General features: G+C 47.3%; 4 protein-coding genes across 4 annotated transcripts; 2 read left to right on the top strand and 2 right to left on the bottom strand.

The window, feature by feature from the left end:
- Positions 1-8,650: 8,650 nt before the first annotated feature.
- Positions 8,651-10,491, top strand: N7481_010260 (tubulin alpha chain; the record flags this gene model as incomplete). Its single annotated transcript, XM_057269479.1, has 7 exons — positions 8,651-8,662; positions 8,854-8,912; positions 8,973-9,126; positions 9,190-9,277; positions 9,332-9,403; positions 9,463-9,966; positions 10,022-10,491. The coding sequence occupies 7 exons, from the start codon at positions 8,651-8,653 to the stop codon at positions 10,489-10,491; spliced, it is 1,359 nt and encodes a 452-aa protein (XP_057120156.1).
- Positions 10,492-11,590: 1,099 nt separating this feature from the next.
- On the top strand, positions 11,591-11,971 carry N7481_010259 (uncharacterized protein; the record flags this gene model as incomplete). Its single annotated transcript, XM_057269478.1, has 2 exons — positions 11,591-11,720; positions 11,793-11,971. The coding sequence occupies 2 exons, from the start codon at positions 11,591-11,593 to the stop codon at positions 11,969-11,971; spliced, it is 309 nt and encodes a 102-aa protein (XP_057120155.1).
- A 5,917-nt stretch (positions 11,972-17,888) lies between these two features.
- On the bottom strand, positions 17,889-20,141 carry N7481_010258 (uncharacterized protein; the record flags this gene model as incomplete). Its single annotated transcript, XM_057269477.1, has 2 exons — positions 17,889-18,699; positions 18,772-20,141. 2 exons carry the CDS (start codon positions 20,139-20,141, stop codon positions 17,889-17,891), a joined length of 2,181 nt encoding a protein of 726 aa, XP_057120154.1.
- A 1,689-nt stretch (positions 20,142-21,830) lies between these two features.
- N7481_010257 (SGNH/GDSL hydrolase family protein) lies at positions 21,831-23,446 on the bottom strand (the record flags this gene model as incomplete). Its single annotated transcript, XM_057269476.1, has 2 exons — positions 21,831-22,913; positions 22,967-23,446. 2 exons carry the CDS (start codon positions 23,444-23,446, stop codon positions 21,831-21,833), a joined length of 1,563 nt encoding a protein of 520 aa, XP_057120153.1.
- Between the last annotated feature and the right edge of the window lie 789 nt (positions 23,447-24,235).

Below are 24,235 nucleotides of genomic sequence, written 5' to 3'. Positions count from 1 at the left end.
TCTTGTAACATCCTAGCAGAGGTCAATCGAACTGATTATTTACTTAAAAATCCGTTCATTCGGTGCCTATATTAGATAAATGTAGTGAGGAAGGGTAGATGCGTCCAAAATTGGGAGCATGCATCGAGGCATCTACGATGGCAAAGTCTACAAACACAAGTTCTAGGGTATTATCAGTCGATTTGCCAGAGCCAGCCTATGTTTTCGAACTAACCAGCCAAGTTGAAAGTCGTTTGACCTTTGTCAACAACGTTGAGGCATTTTATTTGTCAGGGCTAGATCCAGGAGAGCCAAGGGACCAGGTGGGGCGTGCCACTCCACCCGCTCGCTCCGCCCCGAACTCTTGAAAATTCTTATTTCAACGTTGATTCAACGTTGATCAACCGCCTCAACACCCACGAAATTAGGGTCGCCCACTGCAAATTTGAAGTCAAAATCTCTGGACTCGGCAAAATGTACGCAAGTGGTCGCCGTCGGAACCCCTACTCCGAATAGCATAAAAGACGCTCTTTTCCTGTCGAAAAGAAAAGTAGGACTTTCCTCCTCACACTCCGGGCCTCGCAGCCTTGGGGTGTCTTTTGCAGGTAAGATCTGCGTTACCAAGTACTCTTCGCAGGACGGGCTCTGCGTGATCAAGTGTGCCTCGCGGGACGGGCTCCGCGTTATCAAGTGTGCCTCGCAGGAGACCGCTGCGATACCAAGTTCTCCGCAGGAGACCGCTGCGTCACCAAGTTCTCCGCAGGAGAGTGCTGCGTCAACAAGTTCTCCCTCGCAGCAATGAGCCCTGCGATTGTAAGAGTGCGCTTCCTCACAGCCAATGAGCCCTGTGTTGTACAAATGCGCTCCCTCACAGCCAATGAGCCCTGTGTTGTACAAATGCGCTCCCTCACAGCCAATGAGCCCTGTGTTGTATAAATGCGCTCCCTCACAGCCAATGAGCCCTGTGTTGTACAAATGCGCTCCCTCATAGCCAATGAGCCCTGTGTTGTATAAGTGTGCTCCCTCACAGCCAATGAGCCCTGTGTTGTATAAATGTGCTCCGCGGGGACCTCCGCGACATCAAGAGCCTCCGCAGGAGACCGCTGCGTCACCAAGTTCTCCGCAGGAGAGTGCTGCGTCAACAAGTTCTCCCTCGCAGCAATGAGCCCTGCGATTGTAAGAGTGTGCTCCCTCACAGCCCATGAGCCCTGTGACTGTAAAAACGTGCTCCCTCGCAGCCAATGAGCCCTGTCGTTGTAAAAATGTGCTCCCTCACAGCCCATGAGCCCTGTGACTGTAAAAACGTGCTCCCTCGCAGCCAATGAGCCCTGTCGTTGTAAAAATGTGCTCCCTCACAGCCTTGAGCCCTGTGATTGTATAATCTTGAGCTTCCATGCAGCCTTGAGCCCTGCGTTATCAAATTTGCGCTCATTAGGCGACCCGTGGCGCCGCGGTCCTCGTCCTGATCCTCTGGCGATTGCAGGCACCTCTTCGTGGTGTCAGAGACTAGTATTCGGGGAGTCCTCGAAGAAGCCAAGACCTGCTCCAAAGAATCAATAGAATCAAGAATCATCCAGTAGACTTTGTGTCATGCCTTTCAGCCTGTTTGTAGAGTTCAATAGCCAGGTTCCTGGGTCGCGTAAAGTTTTATGTAGCCTTGAATCACGCCTTGTCTTTCGATAATGGGCATTCACTTCCACGTAGTGTGAATTAGGGCATCGAGTCATGGCTGATAGCGGGGTGGCCAATCTGGGTGGCGGCTGAAATCCAAGTAGTCTCCATCGGTGTGAATGCTTGTCTCTTCTGGCTAGCAGTGGCAGCAGGGTTTGTCGGGATGTAGGGAAATGCGGAGTTTAGACGGTGAGCGGGTGGTGTGTCGGTGTGTGATGGTGTTGATTTGTTGATGGTGAGGGCATATTGATGGTGAGGGCTGGAGGTGAGTGACGGTTGAGAGTTGGTGATAATGGTGATGGGGACCGGACCAGTGAATCGTGAATCAACATGATGTGCAGTGCGGGTGACTCCCGGGCGGTGAAGTGGCGGCCAACGGTAAACACCCATCCCCGTCATAGTGGGGATCTTTGTTCCCTCACGAATGCAAAAGTTGATAAACAGTGCGCAATGATGATTTCTATATATTAGATTCGATATGGTATGTACACTAATAATCGAAAACAGTTTCCCCTGCGGAGACTCGGACTTTCTCCCACGAAGCGTAATTAAACCGAATTTTACAATAGGATGATCTAGCCATAAACCATTCTAGCAATGATTGGCTATCAACTCGAAGATATATCCTATTCCGGTTTAGCTTCGTACCGGGTAAAACTCGAGAAGCAACATATGTATGTGTGTCCGGAGGGGAAACAGTTTTCGAATTTCCCTGTAGTATATACTCCGCTCGCTTTTCTGTATGACATTCTCTCGGCTCGAGCTTCGTCGCGTGCTCTTTGGCGGTATCCTGTTTCTGAGGTAGTGTCGCCGTATGCTGAATTAAAACCTGCAATATATATATCCCCAGACCAGTGCTATTATATGTATACATTACCGGCAGCAAAAGCGGCAAAGAACCAGTAGGGCACCAGCGATAGAAAGCCTAATTCTTCTAAACATATTTCAGTTATCATTTTGTGTCGGCCTGATCGAATGAAAGACACTTCTGGAGCTCGAAACGCTGATCTTGCCGGATGTGTGCCCGGAAGAACGGCGGGTATGATTATTTGGAAATCACGGGTATAATCGCGCAAAATTCGCGCGCCAGCACCTCTCCTTGCGTGGCCTAATGGAACTTGCTGCATATACTTTCTAATAACGGCTCGGGTTCGATTCCTGCAGGATACGTTCAGATGACCTTTTCATCAGAAAGACGAGTCAAAACCCGCTTGATTTTTCCGGGTGATTTCGTGTTTTCTACGGTTGATTTTTACCTCTTGGCCACTTCGTGATTATGATGAACCCATTTTCTATAGCCACTTGAGCATGTCGACCCATGGCAGCATCCGGGGGTATTCAGACGTCTGCCACAGGCGACGAGGCCGTGCACTGACGCGTCGCAGCGTCTCGCGTCGGGCACACGTGACATTTCCACTGACAGAAATATGACTGCTACTTTCGAAATCAACAATTACGTCTTATCCACGAGTTATCACAAACTGACCTGGCATCTTTCGAGTCATAATTGAGCAATTGTAACCGTTGCGGCAATCGAGTGGCCCTACTTTACGAGGCTGCTTCTGCTGATGAGTTCATGGCGTTCGGTGATGACATCGAGGAGGGAGCATTCGATCTAGCACCGATTATCAGCAGCTGGCGCAAGGTGGTCGTTCGCCACTCACCGTGCTCATGCCCCAGATGAGATCCCTTGTTACCAGTCGCGAACAGCACCCCGGCCGGACTCGTGGGAAAGGCCGAACCAGGGTTGTGTTTCACTGCCATCCGAGGTCAGCATGGTGTCTGGTGGTTGAGGAGTGGTAGAAACTTGCCGTAGATATAGTCGGGCATCAGCATAGGCAAGCTAGAGACGAGGTAACAGGCGTCAGCTCGATCCCACGTGCACGAGGGCCTGGGATCACTTTGCACCACGGGGAATGGATGTAGCCATACCTGCCAATGCACGGCTCTGGGCAAATCTTCAACCGTGTCAGGGCAAAGCACCACTAGACAAGAGATTCATGGTATTTTTTTACGACAAACTTCGACCTGACCTGAAAATGACTGCTCTCGCGGCGAGGGATCTAGGGTAGATCTAAGCCACGGCCTGTCTTTATCACTTGCTCAGCTGATTCAGTGGTTGAAATATCTGGCCTTTAGACTATTGCCAATAGCTCGTTTCAATTTGCTGATTGATGCTCCTCGGGGAAATAGTTGTCTTTTTCTGTGGCCGTCAATTCTCGGCTTCTCTTCGTTGTCGCGGATGCTCTGATGGCTCGCTCGGTCAACAGTGAGGCCGGCTCATGGCTACCGACAAGCCTTCGGATTGGACGTGGGCAAAAGGTTTATGGCCGTCAGAATATGGCAACTTACTAATTCATTGATTGTTAGCCTTTGTGAGGACAGGGTAATGCCGAAGAGACGAATGAAAGCACTTTGGAATTTTACCGCATGGCTAAGCAGGGGGCATCAAGACTTTCTGAATTGGGCCTGCTAATAAGCCAGGTGAAGTGGTCGTGTCAACCACGTCTTCAGAGACAATAAAGGCGCAAGCGGAGTGATATTCAGTGGCTTGGCTGATCAGGTTGTTGAAGCTGGTCTAGCTTCGGGCCGGAGGGGGATGAGGGAGCATAGATTGATCACGTCGAGGGTAATATTGACATTCGCCCTATGAAAAAAAGAATCATCAGCGATCTTTTCTGAAGAACAGAGGGCCACGAACGGATAGCAATCGTACGGAGATTGAAATGCAGTACCGGGCGTTGGGAATGGGCAGGGGCAAAGCCCAAGCGTGACTTACAAGACATTGAGTGACTCGCGATAGAAAGTTTGCCATCCTATATAGAGGTTCGTCAGCACATGATATCTGCCTTGAAAATTGAAATTTGCAACTTACGTTCTCAGATATTGCTGTCCGCTACAGGGGACTGTATAAAGGATGACGTCTATCTATCATCGATCATCAGTAGGTATCTCATGAAGACAACGTGTAACTCACCCTGCTCACAGCTTGGATCATTCAGGACCGGGAAGGTTCGCTCAATGGGTTCTCGGAGGAATAGTGGAGGCGGGGCTGCTATTGAGTATCTTCTGCATTAGCATGTTTTCAAATGATTGGGCAGCTACACTCACTGTTCGAAGACTTGACTATTGAGAAAGGTTAGGCTATTGTGATGTAAGAGGTCAGCTCATTCCATTGCATGATTTGGAGGTCAATCCATACTGTACCAAATAGTAGCCGTGGAGACGGATTATGTTTGACGCTCTTTGTTCCTGAATCACAAAGGAATCTTCGTGAAAAACTGTTCAGCTGGCAAAGGACCGGGTATTTATAGCAATTCAGCCAGGCATTCACTCTGCACCAATGTGATCATCATTGTGAATTGTGAGGGCTCAAATAAAAACTCAATAATAACTGGCTAAACATTTCATCATTGGTTTAATGCAGTTCTCAGAGGCATTGCATTTTGCGCCTGGTGATCCGAAACATGAGAAACATTTTCTGACTGTTCGCATCGTATAAACAGTCGTGAGAATGCCACAGAAAAGAATTGATGACAGTTATCAACATTTACCACCGTCAGTCCGCCCTTTCTTGCGATGGGCGAGGCGACGAGGTCATGTCATTTGATTTCACTCACCGGCCATGAGCCCGTTAGTGCACGCAACAGCAACTCACCAAAGGTAGGCAGACCGCAGGGTTCTTCGTCACCCACCTCGCTTATCGGAGAAAATCCATCACACCTACACAATATCAAGTAGATACAAGCTATGACACGGCACGGGACTGATTCGCACAGCCCCATCTCAAAACAGTGTTTATTGTACAGCGAGCCAGTCATTAGTTTGATTACGGGTTTGTAGAACAAACCTCTGAGGTAAGCCGCGTCTTTACAAAGGTATTACCCACATAAATCTCCTGGGAACGAAGCGGATGCGGGTGAGTACTACTACTCAGAGATATAAGCCAATTAGTGCCATCAATGGCCCACATGCGAACAAATTTTCAATGCAATGATTGGTTGGTAATGAGAATTTGGGTCCCAGAAGATTGTGGGCATTACAGCCAGTCATTCTGCTTGAGCCGATGCATTGATAATTCTGAATTATGAGGGCACAAACGCAGATGGCCCTCCAATTGCGGCTGGTTCAGTGTCTCATCGTTGATTCAACGCGTATTTGAGCCCCTTCTGGTTTTCTCTTGACCATCAAGTGCATCAATGATTATCAGTCACTGTTGAGATCATTTCAACACCCCACGATATCACCGGAAAAGGTTGAAGGTCTAACGTTCCCCAACTTTGGTCTGTCCGCTGTTGCTACATGAGGTCCAGAAATGTGACTTGTCGGTACCGTATTACCTGTCTAGATCTCACGAAAGACTTTTGACCTCCCTCATATCCCTGAACCTCACCAACTCATTTCTCTTTTCATCACCAGACTCTGATTTTGCAAAACGATTCTTCTCGCAGATCTGACATGTTCTGCAATAATTCAAACGCCGTACAAATAAAATCGCGTCTTACCACATTCTTTCTTGCCACCACTTGGCTAGCTGTTGCTAGCCTCAGCTCCATAATTGCGTATTGTGCAAGTCTTCTTCTTGACCGCGCAACGCATGATCTAGCTAGTGGCAGCGGCTGGATTCTGGACATAGAATTCAAACGCCTCATGAACAAAGTCTTTGGTGGAGCACTCGCAGTGGCAATTTTCTCAGCTTTGCTTTCAATTTTTGGAACCGCTTTTCTTTTTCAGCCGAGATTGCTGAGCAAGGACAGTCAGGCTCGGGCTTTTTACGGCTGCATTCAACTTTTGTCGAGCTTTCCTCTTGTATGCATCGAAGGTTACCTTGCCAGTCAAGTCCGCGGCTTTCAGTCCTCTTTCAAATTCTTCACAAGCCAGGACCATACTCCGTACTACGAGATCATGTATTATGGCGCTACGAGCAAAGCTATCTTCGGCACTCTAGTGGCCATTTTCTATCTGGTTTATGTTTTCGCATGTCATTGATAAAGCCCATGGTATCTAAAGCAAATGGAAGTGTCAATAAAATTCTATATTATAGTCATGAAGCACTGGCAACAAGAATCATGGATCTTCTTTCACACTAAACGTTCCTCCGTAGTCGATAAAGCATACCGTATTTCTTCGACCATTGGCTCTAGCAGCCTGGGTCCTCGGGAAAGAGTTTGGCTGGCTCCTTGTACTGCATTGATGAAAAATTGAGGTTGAAAATGTTATGTAACTGCACATTCAAGACGGACCATGGCCCCATTAGGCAGGAAGACGCATCCAGTATTTTTGTTTCTATCTTCAGGGTGTTCTCAATTTTTTAAGCATATGAAATAAAGTACTATTAGGTACAAACTCCCACAACTGTAATGTGTCGTTAAAATTGCCTATACTTGATTTGGCGTGTTGAAATTACCTCTTAGGACACAGAATAGTGATCAGTGGTCAGTAGATCGAAGGCAGAATTTCATGGAAAGATAATGTCAATTTTCAGCACCAAATATACCACTTTCAGTAATAAAAAAAAGGAAGTACCATACGCCAATATTCCAAAATTTCCATCCACGTAGTTATAATTAGTTTACAGTTTTTTCACTGAGCAAAGGTAAACTTGGATAAAGCAACGTCTGGATTCTGAACATAGTACAGAACCTCTGACTTCCAGTGAGAAAACATTCCATGCGATATAAAGAGGCGCCAATCAATCACGGAAAGAAACAATCCTTCGTTTCTATTTAGCTCTTTATCACTTAGACCCGAGAAGGATGCCCAGCGTCGCGTCGAGTACACATAATCCTGAGTGAACTTCCAACCCAGCATAAGAGCTGCGAGAAACATCCGCCGCTGACACTGTAGAGGCTGAAGCTCCTGGGGCACTTGAAACGGCTCAGTGGGAAACTTTTGCTTAATCGTGAACCGCAAGAGAGCTAGATAGTAAAACGTCGCGATGAGTGTATGATATGTTGTATGAGATCTCCGAAGAATATTTTTCAGATAAACCCGAAACCCCGTTGAGGCTTTGGGGCTGTCCTTCGCTAGAGGAGACCAAAGGGTAACAAGAAATCTTTCCGAGAAATCTAACAACGCAATTAGATTAGCATCACGAGTTTCTTGCTACTAGATTACTTACCAATGAGATCTTCGATAGAGGCAAGCCGTCTGATTCCTTTGTGCTCGCTCAAAAATTGAGCCATGAGAATCAAATTCAGGGATAGCGAGAAAGAGAGATAGGCTTTTCGCCTGAATTTTGGGGGACAGGAAATGCAGAATTCCTATTCAGGGCGTTTGTAAGCATAGTTTGAAGTAGCTGGGCATCAACATACTGACCTATCAGTAGCTCTCCTTTTCACGACTTCCGATTCGCGAACGTACATCGACCCGAACATCCAGCTGATCATTCTTTGCTTCTTCTCACCGGGCCACCGCAGCTCGTCCCCATTCTAAATCAGAGAAGGGCCAGTAATATACGAGGGAGGTCAAGTCGACATGCGGCTACCCAAAGTGGGACATGGTCTTACTCTGGTGGGTTCATCATGTCCTTCCTGGGGGTGGTACTTTACCACTAGAGATTGGATAATTCAGCGGCCACCCAATTCCCCGCATGTTTTGTGGTATATGTACCAGATAAACTCGGGAATACTCACATTTCAGAAAAGCCTTAGCCCCTGAGGTCTAGAGACACTTCAACAGCAGTTTTCAAGATAAGTTCAATCAATCAAGAAATCATGACAATTGGTTCCCTCAGTACTTGCGTATATGGATATCTTATATTGATATGAGATTAATGCATGAGTAGTCCGTATCAGGATGACAGTACAATACCATAAATACACGTGCTCCAACACCAGCTGACTACGCCTTAGCGCTAAACCTGAAAGGGAGAGAGAAACATAACAAATTGGACCCACTTTAACCTATTTTGGACTTCAGTTTCCCAAAAAGTCGACTCCCTTTCATTTCACATCTGCCTGCCTGTACGCGACAGCCTTTTGGATTTTGACCATACAGAATGCGCGGCGAAGTACGTGCCAACCTATTGCTGCTCAGGGTTCTCCATGTAAATGGTGTTGCCCTCTTCTGTTTCTTTTCCAGCCTTGAACCGCAAAATACGGACAGCCCAAAATTCCGGTGTGGCTCTCAATACCATTATTGTATCTAAGGCCACACAAACCCCTACAGGAAATAATGGAAACCCATATACTGACTCATTAGATCTGTCATCTTCACATAGGCCAGGCTGGTACCCAACTGGGCAATGCTGCCTGGGAGCTGTAAGTCTTGATTCTCTTGCAATTCATTCTGCAATGACTCACTATTGATTGATGATATAGTTATCTGCTCGAGCATAATCTTCTGGCTGATGGTCATATCAATCCTGATTATGTCCAAGAACTTGACCAGAGCGGCTCGTATGAGACATTTTTCACCGAGACTGGCAATGGCAAATACGTCCCACGCTCCATCTTTATCGACCTTGACCCTTCGGTGCGTAAAGAGTGGCAACCAAGTTTAAATGAAATTCAGACTGATAAAATTGCGGCGCTATAGCCCATTGACGAGATACGCACTGGTACCTACCGCCATCTGTTCCACCCTGATCAGCTGATAAGCGGAAAAGAGGATGCGGCTAATAATTGTACAACCCCCCGAGACTTGAAGACGCATACCAAAAAAAGCTAATGTATATTAGATGCTCGAGGTCATTATACTGTTGGCAAACTGCTCATGGAGGGCGTTGTAAACCGGATTCGCCGCGTGGCTGGTGTGTATATGGGAATCCTTCCTCTCGTGGCTTTGATATGTAGACTAATTTCCTTCCAGATAATTGCACCTCTCTTCAGGGATTTTTGCTCTTCCATTCCTTTGGCGGCGGAACAGGTTCTGGTCTCGGTGCACTCTTGCTCGAGCACCTTTCTGCCGAATATTCCAAGAAAACCAAACTAGAATTTGTGGTTTACCCGTCCCCGCGTGTGGCAACTGCAGTGGTGGAACCCTACAATGCCGTCCTCTCCGCACACGATACTATTGAGAACTCCGATTGCACATTCCTCGTTGACAATGAAGCTGTGTACGATATCTGTAAGCGCAACCTCGACATTCCTCGCCCTGGGTATGACCATCTCAACCGCCTTGTGGCCCAAGTCGTTAGCTCTGTTACTTCCAGCTTGCGCTTCGATGGTGCCTTGAATATCGACTTAAATGAGTTTCAGACAAATCTTGTGCCGTTTCCGCGAATTCACTACCCCCTCATTTCGTATGCTCCTGTCATATCTAGCACCCACAGTGGCCACGAGTGCTTCAAGGTCAAAGACTTAACCTTACAGTGTATGTGCCTCCTCTCCATTTAATTCAACTATGCTTCGTACTAATTACTTGACAGGCTTTGAATCTAAAAATCAGATGGTTGTTTGCGATCCACAGAATGGCAAGTACATGGCTGTTGCCCTTCTGTACCGAGGTGATGTCGTGCCTCACGATTGTACCCAAGCTATGGCTCACATTAAGGCCAAGGCCTCTTTCAACTTGGTTGAGTGGTGTCCAACCGGTTTCAAACTGGGAATTAACAACCAAAAGCCCATGAACGTCCCTGAGAGCGAGCTTGCTTCTGTCGACCGCTCGGTTACCATGCTCTCCAACTCCACCGCCATCGCCGCGGCATGGCATCGCCTTGACTACAAATTTGACCTCATGTTTTCCAAACGTGCTTTTGTCCACTGGTACGTAGGTGAGGGCATGGAGGAAGGAGAGTTCTCCGAGGCTCGCGAGGACTTGGCTGCTCTGGAAAAGGATTATGAAGAGATCGCCAGTGATACTCTCGGCACGGACGTGGATGTGGGCCTTGAGTACTGATTACTCCTTTATTTTGTTATTATGATTTTACATCTAGAGTTTGTCTCTCTACGAAAGATCTTTTGACGTTCGTATCTCAACATTTCCATTCCTATGGTATCTCGCTCGAGTTGGGATTTAGATCTTATTTCTCAGATGTTAAATCAGTTACCATTTTACAGCCAACCCTAATTCGTCTTTTTGCAGTCGGCCTCCTAGTTTTCATGGAGAGGACTCTGGTAATTCTGATATTCGTGACTGGTATTCTGAAATCCATTATTCGCCGTCTTACAAACATTACTGGTGCCAGGCACGGCGCAAAATGGCTGAGAGATGCTAGCGTGTTGCGGGCGCTCGGTTCCAGTGTTCCTTTCGGAGATCTCGGATGGGTTATGTGCAGATTTTAGAACAAATTCGGCAGAGTCAAAGTATGTACGGTGCTGCGAAATATTAGCCTTCCAACTCAAGAAAGCTGTTTAGACTCCGAACTCAACCTTTGATCCTTCGGAAAATAGCTTCTCTCGGAGAGGAACAACGCCGTAGCGCCGAACTGCCAGGGCGTTTCTGTCGAAGGGTGGCTTCGATAATTAACTGAAGCCTGTAACTCACAAATTTGTCAGAAAGCTTACTTTAAAATCTGTGTGCGCTTCATTTTCGCCTGGCATATTGCAGAAAGAGTTGTAGAACGGATTCGTTACGGGTGGCATATTGCTTTGTTTATAGAAAGGTGCTTTCTCACCTAATACTTTGCCCGGCATGATGTCATGCCACCGCCTGTGACTCATTTCGTTGAAAATGGGGGCAATAGCGTCAGGATCACGTGGCGTAAATCGAAACCTTAAGGATTGTGTTCCATTGATGGGAACTTCTTCTTGGAGTATGAGTCGCTATCCAGATTGTCAAAGGCCCGAAAACATGGTTAGCTAGCTACATGGTGGGGGCAATAAGCAACGAGCTTTCCCCATCCTGACAATATCTTTTAATGGGTAGTGCCCGTGCATTTTCAGCAGCTGGCTCTTCAATATTTATTCAATATTTCTATGATACAGAATATTCGACGAGTTGCTATCAAGAAACTTACGCAGGCATGTTCCATCATCAACTTTACCACCTACGCATCATGGCGTTAGCTCGAAACAAGGTTACGCTATCCGCAGATAAGGGCTCCTGTTATACCCCGAAGATGGGAAGGCAAAAGCCTTCTCAGGCATACATTTACGTGAGCAGAAAGAACGCAGACTACAAAGAAAGTGGGTGTGACGTCACTCTGGATATACCTGTATAGTGGATTAGTAAAACTGACAACGACATGTCTGTTTTAGAAATCCCAAAGTCGGTTCCTGCAACCTCCGAAGCGAAAGGAGAAAGCCATAAATACGACAGTCTCAAAATATACCGGGAAGGACCCAACACCGAAAGTGGCGAATTGGATCCTAAATCCGATTCGAAGGAAGTCAAAAAACATAACAAATCCGTGGCCGATCGAAATGGCGACCATTAGCTCTACTGATTTGGAGTGGCTTATTCATCCTGCATGGATCTACCAGTTGCAAAACGTGACATCTTTTGTACTTGCAATATTATTTTGATCTGCCTACAGGACAATAGACCGTACAGATATCCCGGATGAAGAGTTCGGGAGCGGAGGGTTACTAGGGCCTGTCGAGGGAGTTCCTGATACCCCGTACCTGCTCATAAAATGCCACTTATATCACGAAAGCTATGGGTCTGGCTACCGGGCGACGTACTCCGAATGAGACCTACAAGCGTGGGCAAAGCCCACCACGAAAGTGAAAACCTTTTTATGACTGTGCAGACTGGGCCAAAATCGGCGTGCGGATAACCCAAGAAATGAGTCCACAAAAGAATGATTGTATATTAAGGGGCCTGGTGAAAAAGAATCCGTGCAGAGCTGCGATCCTACAATGCCAGCCCGTTTAGCTCCATTCCCTGTCTTTAGCTTGACACAGGGGATGTTTATAACTTCAGATGATTACAATGTCACGGTCGAGCACAGCAGTAATTCTATAGCTCTTGTGCTGAAGCCATCTGTCAATCCACAAAACTTCAAGAAGCGTAAGAAATGAAGATCGATACAGTAAGATCAGGCGGGAGAACAAGGGACTGTATTGTGAGATGAGGCTGTACAGATCACTACATACAACGCTGTATCATAGCCTGTATCAGCCTGACCTCTTTTAGATAGGTCCGATATACTTACTATGATATTCTGAGGTAGATAGGAAAATTCGAATGAACATGACTAATTCTGTGGTTGGGCTGGTTGATAAACAGGGTTGCAATGTGGCTTGTTATGATATGAGGCCGGTGCAAATCAGAAAGCAAGCCGCACAATCGGAATTAGCTCCGAGATGTCTATACAGACAATCAATTTGATTTACAATCAACTTGGCTCCATCTTGTATATATAGCCTCATATTTCCCTCGAGAACTAATAAGACGACTCATACCCCTAAACAACAGAAATCTATTCTATTTAGTCAAATTGCTCATCCGAGCAGTCTTCTCCACGTAGCAGACTAAAGGGTTTGGTGCATTCGAGTCATTCACAGCACCGATTGGCCCATAATTTCTTGGCATATATGACTAGTATCCATAGCATCCAAGGACAGCATGTATATCGAGGACCACAGGCTCCCGGAAGTCAGGGTGAGATATTAGCCATTATTTCACCCAGGCCTTGTGCGTCTATAGGCATTCATGGCTCTGACTAGCTTATATTTTGCAGCAGTACCCAAATTCACATATCCACTTAGTTCCCGGGAATTCGATGTGGGTAATGCTGACGGGCTAGCCAATTATGGTAGGTGTATAATGGTAGGTTCAGGCTCCAAGGAGTTCATAGCCAAATTTGGACCAATCATTTCTACTGAGGCTTTGTGGTACATGTGGATCATTCATGGCACCGATTGGCTCATTATTCCTTGGTAGATATCATTCTATCAGTAGTAACCAATGATCGCACCAATATTTACGACCCACAGGCTCCTGGGAGCCAAGGCCAATTATCAACCAATCATTTCATTGAAGACTTATGCGCATGTGGGCCTTTGGTGACACTAATTGGCTGATGTTTCCTTGTAGTAGCAACCATCTTCCCGTGTCCACTTAGTTCCCAGGAGATCGATGTAAGTATTGTTGTGATATGAGGCTGGTGCAGATCAGGAACCAAGCCGAACCATCGGAATTAATACCTCTGAACTACAACAAGTATTGCTATACGCAAAGACGAGGTCGATAGCAGAAAGAATTGTTCTGCGAAAGCATAATCGATCTAGTGACTCACTAACTATACAAGGAGCTCTTTCGCGAGATGTGGGCTGTGCGAATCAATCCCACGCTGCACCATAGTTTGTGCCTGCTTGATATTGTGTAGGTGTAATGGGTTTTCTCCGATATACGAGTTAGGCAATGAAGAATCCTGCGGTTTGGCTGGTAGGGATCTAGGATCGCAATATGGCATGGTGTTTGCCTGTCTTGATGAGGTGTTCGTTGCATGGAGTAACGGGCTCATCACTGGTGAGTGAAATGAAATGACGTGACCTCGTCACCTCACCCGTCGCACTAAAGGGCGGACTCACGGTGGTGAATGGTGATAACCGTCGTCGGTTCTTTTCTGCGGCATCCTCATGACTGTTGAAAAAATGCCAACAGCCAGAAAATATTTTTCATGTTCTTGATCACCAGGAACAAAATGCAATGTCTCTGAGAGCTGCTTTGAATCAATGAAATGTTGAGACAGTTATCATTGAAGAGTAGTTTTAGTTTGAGCCCTCACAATTTATAATGATAATCTCATTGACGCAGGCTGAATGCCTGGCTGAATTGCTATAAATACCCGGTTCGTCACCAGCAGAACCGTCGTTCGCAAGCATTCCTTTGTCACTCCGGGTAAAAGAAATCAATCAATTCTCGTTTCCGTGGCTACTATTTGGTATGTTGACTTCGAAATCGTGCAACGAAATTGACTGACTTGTTGCATGGCACTAGCCTGGCTTTTCTCGACGCAAGAGGTCTTCGAACAGCAAGTGTAGCTGCCTAGTCATTTGGAATCATGCTAACATGGAAAATGCTCGATATCAGCCCCGCCTCCGCTATTCTTCTGAGAAGCCATTGAACGAACCTTTCAGGATCAGGATCTGGAATGGTCCAAGCTGCGAGCACGGTGAGTTACAAGTTGCCTTCATAAGCTACCTGCTAATGATTGAAGATAATTAGGTGCCACCCTTTATACAGTCCCCTGAAATGGACAGCAATAACTGACAACGTAAGTTCAAAGACTGCAGCAATTTTCAAGGCAGATATGATGTGCTGACAACCCTCTTTATAGGATGGAAAACTTCCTATCGCGAGTCGCTCAATGTCTTGTAAGTCCCGCTAGTGCTTTGCCCCTACCCATTCCCAACACCCGGTACTGCATTTCAATCTCCGCACGAATGATATCCGTTCGTGGCTCTCTGTTCCTCAGAAAATATCGCTGATTATTCTTTTTCTTCATAGGGCGCGCGTCAATATTACCCTCGACCTGACAGAGCTATGTTCCCCTCTCGTCCTCGAAACTAAACCAGCTGCAACAACCTGATGTGCCAGGCCACTGAATCTCACTACGCTTGCGTCTTTGTTGTTTCTGAAGACGTGGTTGACACGGCCACTTCGCCTGGCGCGTTTAGTGGGCCCAATTCAGAAAGGCCTGATGCCCACTTAGTGCCCTCTGCTTAGCCATACGGTAAAATTTCAAAGTGTTTTCATTCGTCTCTTCGGTATTACCCTGTCTGGACAAAGGTTGACAGTCAATGTCTTAGTAATTCGCCATATTCTGACGGCTACGGACCTCCTGCCCCATGTCCGATCCGAAGGCTTCTCGGTAGCCATGACCCAGTCCCATGCTAGACTGAGCTAGCCATCGCAGCCCCGGCGACAGCAAAGAGAAGTCTAGCATCGATGACCACCGAGAGAGACCACGGTTTTTATAAAAGCATAGCCAGCCAATGATGCATCAAATTGCCGGCCACAGTCTGGGGGATAGCTCTGTCAGGGCCCGGTCGCAGCTGAGCAAGCCACAAGCCGGGCCGCAGCACTGGATCTATCCCAGATCTCTCACTGCGAGAGCAGTCGTTTCAGGTCAGTTCCTAGTTTTCCCTAGCCAAAATAGCATGAATCTCTCCTCCAGTGGCACTAGGCCCTAGCATGGTTGAAGATTTGCCTGGTGCACGAACAGCACAGACGAAACAGCTAGGCATTATGAGATATGACCCGCATCCACTCCCCGCGGTGGTGACCCCGGGCCCTCGTGCCCGTGTGGTCGATCTGACGCGCCTGCCACCTCGTCGTTGGTTTGCCTATGCTCGATGCCAGACTTCATTGATGGCAGGTCTGTGCCACCCTCAGTCACCAGGAATCGTGCTGACATGGAGCGGCAGTGAAAGACAGCCCTGGTTTGGCCGTTCCCACGAGTTCGATCGGAATAATGTATTGTGGTTGGTATAAGGGGATCCCGTCTAGGCCGCGAGCAAGGTAAGTTGCGAACACCCTTCTTGCGCCAGCGGCTGATAATTAGTTTTAGATCGAGTGTATCCAATGGCAAATTGCTTTGGCCGTGTCCCAATGCAGACGGCGATTCAAAGCTGCCCCGGCGACCTATTTCATGAACGAATCTGGCGAGTACGAATCTATCACTAACATAGTTTGGAGGCCAACTAACCATGTTGTCAAGTCGCTATAATGAAGTTGGCTATTTTCCCCCGATACTATGCTCAATGCAGCTGCAAGCCGACCGAGTGCCTCCTTGATGTCACCACCGAGGAGCACGGACTCGCTAGCAGAAGCAGCCTCGCAAGTACAGCCAGTCGACGGCCGCTACAGTCTCAATAGCCCAAATGCTATTCGAAAGATGCCAGGTCGGTTTGTGATACATGGTGGAGAAGTCGTGCTTGTTGACTTCTGTTGTGATATGAGGCTGGTGCAGATCAGGAACCAAGCCAAACCATCGGAATTAATCCCGAAGTATGTATACGAAGAACCAAGTTGATTTCCAATCAACTTGATCTTCTCGCTGTATATATAGCCTCATGTTTCCCACTAGAATGATAAGATAATTAATAACTCTGAACTACAACAACTTCGAACGTAGCCGCTGATGTTACTCTCAGTGTGGGCGTGGCACGTGTGCTCTACGCGACGCGCCAGTGCACCCAGGTCCTCGATTACCATCAATTTCAATACTGCCGGTTGCTGACTTTGGCTGACATGTCCAATCAACTCTGCAAAAGTGGCTTCACCAGAGCAAAAAGTAAAGGTTCATGACAAACTGAAGAGGTGGTTAAATACCACTAGGACCCTTCGGGACAGGCTTATTCATCGTTCACCTAATTTCCTTCTAGTATGGTGTCATGACACGCCATAGTTCGAGGATAGAAACCCCTGAGATCGCTCAACCGATCTCAACACCTTCAATCAACTGATCAATCAATCATCTGATTCTAATGGACATGTTCAGTACTAGCCAGTACATCGATTCCTCATCCTGACAGTTCATCCTCAAAGTGAATACTCCGAAAATATCTTCGAAAAAATACAAAGCGAGCTATGGTTTTGGGCGGACCGCATGAGCGAATGCCGTCGTTCTGACTCAAATTCAAGTGAATGTACCCTGCGGAAATCGAACCCGCGCCGTTACTGAAAGCAATTGTGAAAGTACCACTAGACCACGCAGGGAGAAGGCTGCCAGCGAGACTTCTGCTTAACTATATCCATCATCTAGGCAGAATATCGTACACACGTTCTTCCGAGCAAGTATCCAGCTAGATCAGCGTTTTCAGCCCCACAAGTGGCTTTCATCTGATCATGCCGACACAAAATGATACTTGAAAAATATCAGAGGGCCCGGCTTTTTATCGCTGATACTCTGGCGGAATGTTTTCAATTTTACCGCCAACAATGTGTGCAACAGTGCGGGTCTGGGAATATATATATTGCACATATCGGCAATACCTTATGGCTGTAGACGGTGCTAACAGATACAGCATATGGCTCGGCAATCTCGCCGCACTGCACATCAACAGAGGGACCCACTGGTCCGGCCCCGTTATCACCAGCTCTCACCCTCAACCTTCACTCACCACTAGGGCTGTTGACGATATTGCCGATATACCGATATTGACGATACGATATCGACAGGCGATACGATATCGGCTGCTTTTGAATTTGCCGATGCCGATTGCCGGTACGATATCGGTAGGCTTCAAACTTGACGATATCGCCACTCACGATATCGTAATATCGTATCGGCATCGGCACAATTCTCTTTTAGAATCATCTAAAGAGCGAACGCAATTTTATTTGACAGTTTATGAATGCAGAACCGGAATATTAATTTAACCAACCTCCACCCCTGGCCTCTACCACTTATACCCATCGCAACTCAACATCAGCATTCTAATGGTATCCCCATTCAAAGAATATCTCGGGATGCCTAGCACATCCCTCGCTGTACTAAACACTCTCTCAACAGCAACTTCAGAGGCTGGAATCGCTAGATAGTCCCTGGCTGCTGCTGCAATCCGCGGATACTCGCCCTTGTGCATCTTCCACCAATTGCAGAGCCAGTTCTGGCCGGTAGTATCTGCGACGCTGATCGGAGGGGTGTCAAAGTACTTATCAATATCTGAGAGCGGTGGGTCTCGCGCCTGCAACTTCTTCAGCATTCTAGACTCCACATCACTATGCTGCAAGGAAGACGATCTTGATGCAGCGGCATCATGCTCCGGTTTACCAGCCGCGTAGACCTGATGTAGATTGGTGCGGATCGTCTCCAGAATCATTGTCCCGGCATTGCTATCTTGAAGTTCCCGTAAGACCATTTCGCCTTTGACTCGGGGATCCAAGACAAGGGCAGGGTAATAGGTATCACAGTCATCCATAATAGAATAGTACTTTTCGTATTTCTTCATTCCTTCTTTCACTGCAGCTATGATATCCCGATCCAGTGTTGTGAAGTCACCATTGCCCTCCATCACGTCATCAAGCAATTCGTGTAGCTCATAGTAAATTGGGACTGCGAGGCTGATTTGTGGATTGCGTTTCGAAATGAACAAAGTAAGCTCATTGAACTTGTGGAGTACTGTGTGAATCTGCTCCAGTCGTGACCAATCTTGGAGAGTGAACGGCGGGAGTTCCTCCTGAAGGGTTAGGAACTTGTTGACTTGTTGCCTTGACTTCAAGCCATCGTCGATCATGCGAAATGTTGAGTTCCATCATGTCGTCACATCGTATGCAACGAACTTGTCTGGAAGATTGTTGAGTCTGCAAATCTCCTTCCATTTCTGTCGGCGCTGAGGACTTCGGTTAATCCAAAGAGCGAAGACCCGTAATCTCCCTATAGCTGACTGATCGGTGATCGAGTCACCAGTCTGTAAACGGTCACAGGCAACTTGCGCTTGTTCCATCGTCCCTGACCCCAGGTTACGGAGGATATCTTTCGCAATCAGATTGAGGACATGAGCCAGGCAGCGGATGTAGCTGTCAAGACCTCGATAAAGTGGTGCTTGCATTGCGTCTTCCACCCTAGGTCGGTCGGAAAGGGAGAAGTATAACTCCGAGGCCATGGCCTCATTGTTACTGGCGTTGTCGCCTGTAATGGAAATGAGCTTGTCCTCGAGACTCAACTCGATAAGCATATTTTCCACTGCAATTGCCAGATTTTCGCCACTATGAATGCCCTGGAGTTCGGCGAACTCGAGTAATTTCTCGCGGTACTCAAATTCGTCAGTCAGCCAATGACCAATTATCCCTAAGATAGGAAGATGGTTCTGGCTTGTCCAGATATCCAGTGATAAGGCAATGGTTTTGCAAGCCAAAGTCAGCTCAGTCTTCAGGTTAGTGCGCTGTATGGCGAACTCTTGCATAATCCGATCCCGCAAGGTGTGGTGAGAAGTGAAAGGAGGCTCAATCCCAGGAATGTCTCGGAACATTTGTTGGAACTCTGGAGACTCAACAGTGGCGAAAGCTTTCATATCAGTCACAATCCAGCGAATGGTATTCCTTTCCAAGACCTCTTGATGGGTGAGACTCTGTTTACCACCCATAAAACTCCGAATGTCTGGTCCCTTCTTCGCTGGCTGTATACTGGAGGTCGGACAGTAAATGCCATGCTTTACCAAGTGGGTTTTCATGTTGCTGGTTGTATTTTGCCGCTGGGAATCTGACGTATGCCAGTCACAGCGTGTTCCCGTTTTCTCATCTACATGCATGCAGCAAATCTCTCGGTCGACCAGCCTCCTCTTGTTGGTCCTCTTGATAACCCATGGACAATCAACGGCTGTACTCTCGAAGTACCCCCAGATCCACTCTGTAGCCGGCGCTGGTCGTTTGCACCATTGAGAGGATATGTGGCTTGTGATTGAAGTACCAGCATCTGTTGAGCTCTCTTGCGATACTAGCACTTGTGATACAGACTCGGAAGGTAGGAGCTCACAATCTGGTATGTTGGTGAGGATTACCACATCTTTTTGACAGGTTGGGAGAGTACGTGGGAGATTGCTCGGTGGCTCGCTTGATTCGCTTGATTGGTCAATTTGATCCTCAGGCAAAGACTCGTCATCGCTCTCATCATTCAGAACTCGGTAGTTGAGGCGTTTCTGCCGCGTACGCATTTTGTGTTGGATACACCAGCCCACTGGTGCAGTGCGGATGAATACGACTTGCTGATCGCAGCTCGCTGTTGATGTGGGCCCAGTGGTTCAGTAGAACCAGGGTTGAAGAGTCATGTATGGAGCTGGTTAGTGTCTGGAAGAGCAGGTCACTGTCAACCAAGAAGAGGTCGAGGTACGCGTCCCAGTCTTTCAGACGCGTCGCGTCTAAATAGAGTTGAACCATAAAATAGGATTGAACCCTTATGACCTCTGGATAATCTGCCATATAGCATAATGGAAGAAGCAAAGCGTAGCCATAGAATAGAACAGGTAATATGATGGTATGCTGGGACGGAGAAGCCTATAACATAGACATATATATGTATATGTATGCGCAGAGGGATGGAAGCAACTTACAAAGGATTAGATATATACTTTGCAAGTACAGAGTTAGTTGATATGACGACAGAGCAACGTAAAATATATAAATATCCAGCCACATAGCACGGCAACAACACGACGTAGGACTACGTAACGGGAGCGAATTGCCCTAATTAACGAGTATCTAAGCTAACATTCTCTTTGTAGCAAAGTCTTCTATATCTAGGACCAGGAAATATTCTCTTATTGTCCAATTACCGGTGGCGATATATCGCCGACGATAATATAATTTGCCGATATCGTATCGACAATTTCTTAAACTGTCGATCGCGATTGCCGATACGATATCGGCAGACTTCGAAGTTGACGATGCCGATTGACGATATGGGAAAACAGTGCCGATATCGTATCGTTAACAGCTCTATATCATTTCGCATTGGCTCGCTGTATATATTTCCATGCGTTCAAGTCGGAATTTCTGCGGTGTGTTGGCAGGGACCATCACTGGGCATTGAGATGGTTGATTCATCGGGAATGGATTCACGGAATGCGGGGCGGGTGAAGGGATGGCCCCACCGGAGGCCCGAGGATACCGCGGGGCTGCGCTTCCAGGCCGAGCGAGATGTTGCCGTGCTCACCGGCCCTGGACGCGCCAACCAAGGTCGGCCGGTGGCACCTGAGGAATTTCCTGAATGCTGCAAATATCTCTGGATATTCGTAGCCTCTCCTACCCGTCCTAGATTGTTGAGACGAGCTACGGGGATTTGCTTTTTGACCAAAATCTCCATGGTAGAATCTATACTCACAGTGTGCTGCTCTCCGGAACAAACTCGACTTACCCGTTTAAACTTGGTTACAACTTTACACAGGGAAAATTCACTCGCTATCGGTGATGGTTGATTGACCGGCATGGAGTGGCAGAGCGAGTCCGATACGCGTGTGTATCACAGCATGTTTATGGCGGCCTGATTGATTTCGGTCGGTGAGGTGCGGCTTATCTTCCTTCGGTGGCATTTTACTATGAAGCCGATAAGCCTTGTCCCACCCTAGAAGTGCACGCGTTTCGTTAACGCCATATCTCATATATTTCATGCAGATATGCATATCCGAATCTCCGGATTTTGCTTACGTCAAAACAATGCTATAACTAGGCGAAGAAGTAAGGGGATCTTTGTAGCTCAAGGTATAGAATAGGGACTCGGATGCGACGATGACACTCCAAGGTCTCATGGCCACCTGTGCTCATCTCAGGATCCTAGTCGCTTGACTATACTGAAAAAATCATGATAAGGCCGCCATACCGGAAGGCGGAGACATAGTTCTGTCCTACTACATTTGTACATACGACGTTTCCAGTGACGGCATATTAGCTAATTTGCTTGTAACTGAAGATGCTTCCAGCGGTGATGTTGGCAATGGCGGCATATCAGGTACAGTTTTTGTAGCAGATGAAGATTCCAGCGGCGGCGTACCAGCTGCAGTTTTTGTGGCAGATGAAGGTTCCAGCGGTGGCGTACCAGCTGCAGTTTTTGTGGCAGATGATGGTTCCCGCGGCGGTGTAACAGCTGGTTCCAGCGGCGGTGTAACAGACCCATGGTATACGCCAAGAAGAGCCTGCTTGTATGCCGTCATCCCCTTAACCGTGGGGTGGAAAATCCGTGCTAAGAACGCGGGGAGTGAACCTGACCCACTGCTCACACGCTCTACAGTTAGATCCCCCAAGTCGTCATCGCCAGCGACATTATTCGGCATTGAGCCGAGATCGATAGTAATACCATCGGCTGCCATACCAATCTCCAGCAGACAGTTGAAATAATCTCCGGCATCTCCATCGTCATCCCAAATTGAAGAGCATTGGTCTGAATTTGCTTCGTGAGTTAGTGAAGCAGAGATGTTTAAAGTTCCCCCAGTTGAATACTCAAAGGGGTAGAACCAGATATCCGAATTACGATAGCTGGGCTCGTCAACACCTTCTTCACAAAACCGATGTCCGTCAAAGTATGGATCCACATCGACGAAGTGAATAGAGCCTCCGCCTGTCGGGTTTGTTGCAGTAACAACCCTTTTGATTATCCCGTTTAACTTCCTAGTCAGATCGTTCATGCGTCGACGGCGCTCTCTAATCAGTGGTAGGACGGAATTATTGATGCAGCCGAACTTAAAGCTGACTTTATCACACGCATCCGTTTCTGCATTCCAAAAAGCCGGGTAGCCGGTCATGAAAAGTTGAGCCTTGGGTGCGGCATTGAAAATGGCCTGAATGGAGCGTGTGAGGCCAGGAATAAAGTTTTCGTTGTCTAGACGTCCGTCCAGCTCCTCCAATGCGGCGGAGCAGTCATCAGAGCAGTCGTTATGAGTTACACTTGGCGTGCAACCAGCACATCCCTTAACGTCTTTGAAGCGGTACACGCACTGCAAAATCAGCGTTTTTCTTCCACGGAGCTTGTGGAGGGGTCAAAACTCACTCTGTCCAATACATCGACGAAGTTTGCATCATTCCCTCCAATGCTCAATGTTATCATGTCGAAGCCTTTCTTCGAATCTGCGAGCTGGTTGGCTTGGGAACGCTTTGATTTCTCTTTGCCTCCCCCACCCGAACTCGATCTTGCTCCTGGATCTTCATATATATGCTTGGACCTTGCCCCCGAGCATGCGATAAAGTTGAAGTCGATCGGTTTGGGACCTTTTATTTCGCCGGAACGTGCGAGCTGAGGGCCAGCTGCCTCGGTAAAACGGCGGCACGGCGAGTCGTCATACTCATCTCCAGCACTCGGGCCTGAAGCAAACGAGTCACCAAGCGAAGCTAACACGGATACGTCGAAATCCACTGAATCATCACGCCGAGATTTGAAGGAAAGCCCATGTGGAGTGGCTTGTGCGAATCCATTCAGTAAGGGAATCACAGAGAGTAGAGCTAAAAGAAGCACCCAGAAAAAGCACGCCATTGCGAAACGGTCTGCTTTGGAATGATTTTCATCTTCTATTGACTGAGAATACCATCTCCATTTATGCGATTTCTCTCTAAATTGGCCCCATACACGAATTAATCTACAGGCGGACTCCGAATCTCTCTTTGCTGCACTAAATTAGCAACGCGAATTGTAAACTCACGGCGAGACAGGTTGGTGCACGATGCATGTCAGCGACCGATTCTGCCTCACGCCAAGTAAACAAATTTCTTGGGTTACATCAATGACCCTGTAGGGCACGGTCGTCGAGAGATGTTTAGTTCGCATAACGAAGTTTTTTGACAGCCCAGCCAATCACCGAGTCGGACGAAAAGGGTGTCAGAAGGTCGGCATCACGCCAAAATTTCGCCAAGTAGAATATTGAGAATGGAGATTGTGATTGGACGACTGGTTTGGGGTCATTGAATGTTGGCTGAGAATGCCACTCAAGGTGTCACTGCTTAGATCAGACATGACTACATTGAACCTTCCGTTCCAAGAGGGAATGTAATTGGGAAGAGAAAATACATACATACTTATGGATTTATCTCTCACAGTGTCTCTTTGAGTTGCTCAATTAGACAAAATGGCTGTCAGCTCCCTGGATCAACTTTTCAAATTGGGCTTAGAGATTGTCGCCCCCATTGTTATCGTCGAAACTGAAAGCCGAAGGTAGTCAAATCAAGCGAACAAAGTTGGGGGCGGTTGCAACCTTGGGGAAAAGATTAGTCAAAACGGACCCCAAAATGGATGCAGATCGCGCCTCTGAGATAACTTGTCGCTGCC

Source organism: Penicillium waksmanii, assembly GCF_028829765.1.
Source record: "Penicillium waksmanii strain IBT 27052 chromosome Unknown utg000008l:1.0-5622682.0:1.0-5626561.0, whole genome shotgun sequence".
NCBI lineage: Eukaryota > Fungi > Ascomycota > Eurotiomycetes > Eurotiales > Aspergillaceae > Penicillium > Penicillium waksmanii.
This window is presented reverse-complemented; position numbering and strand designations above follow the sequence as displayed.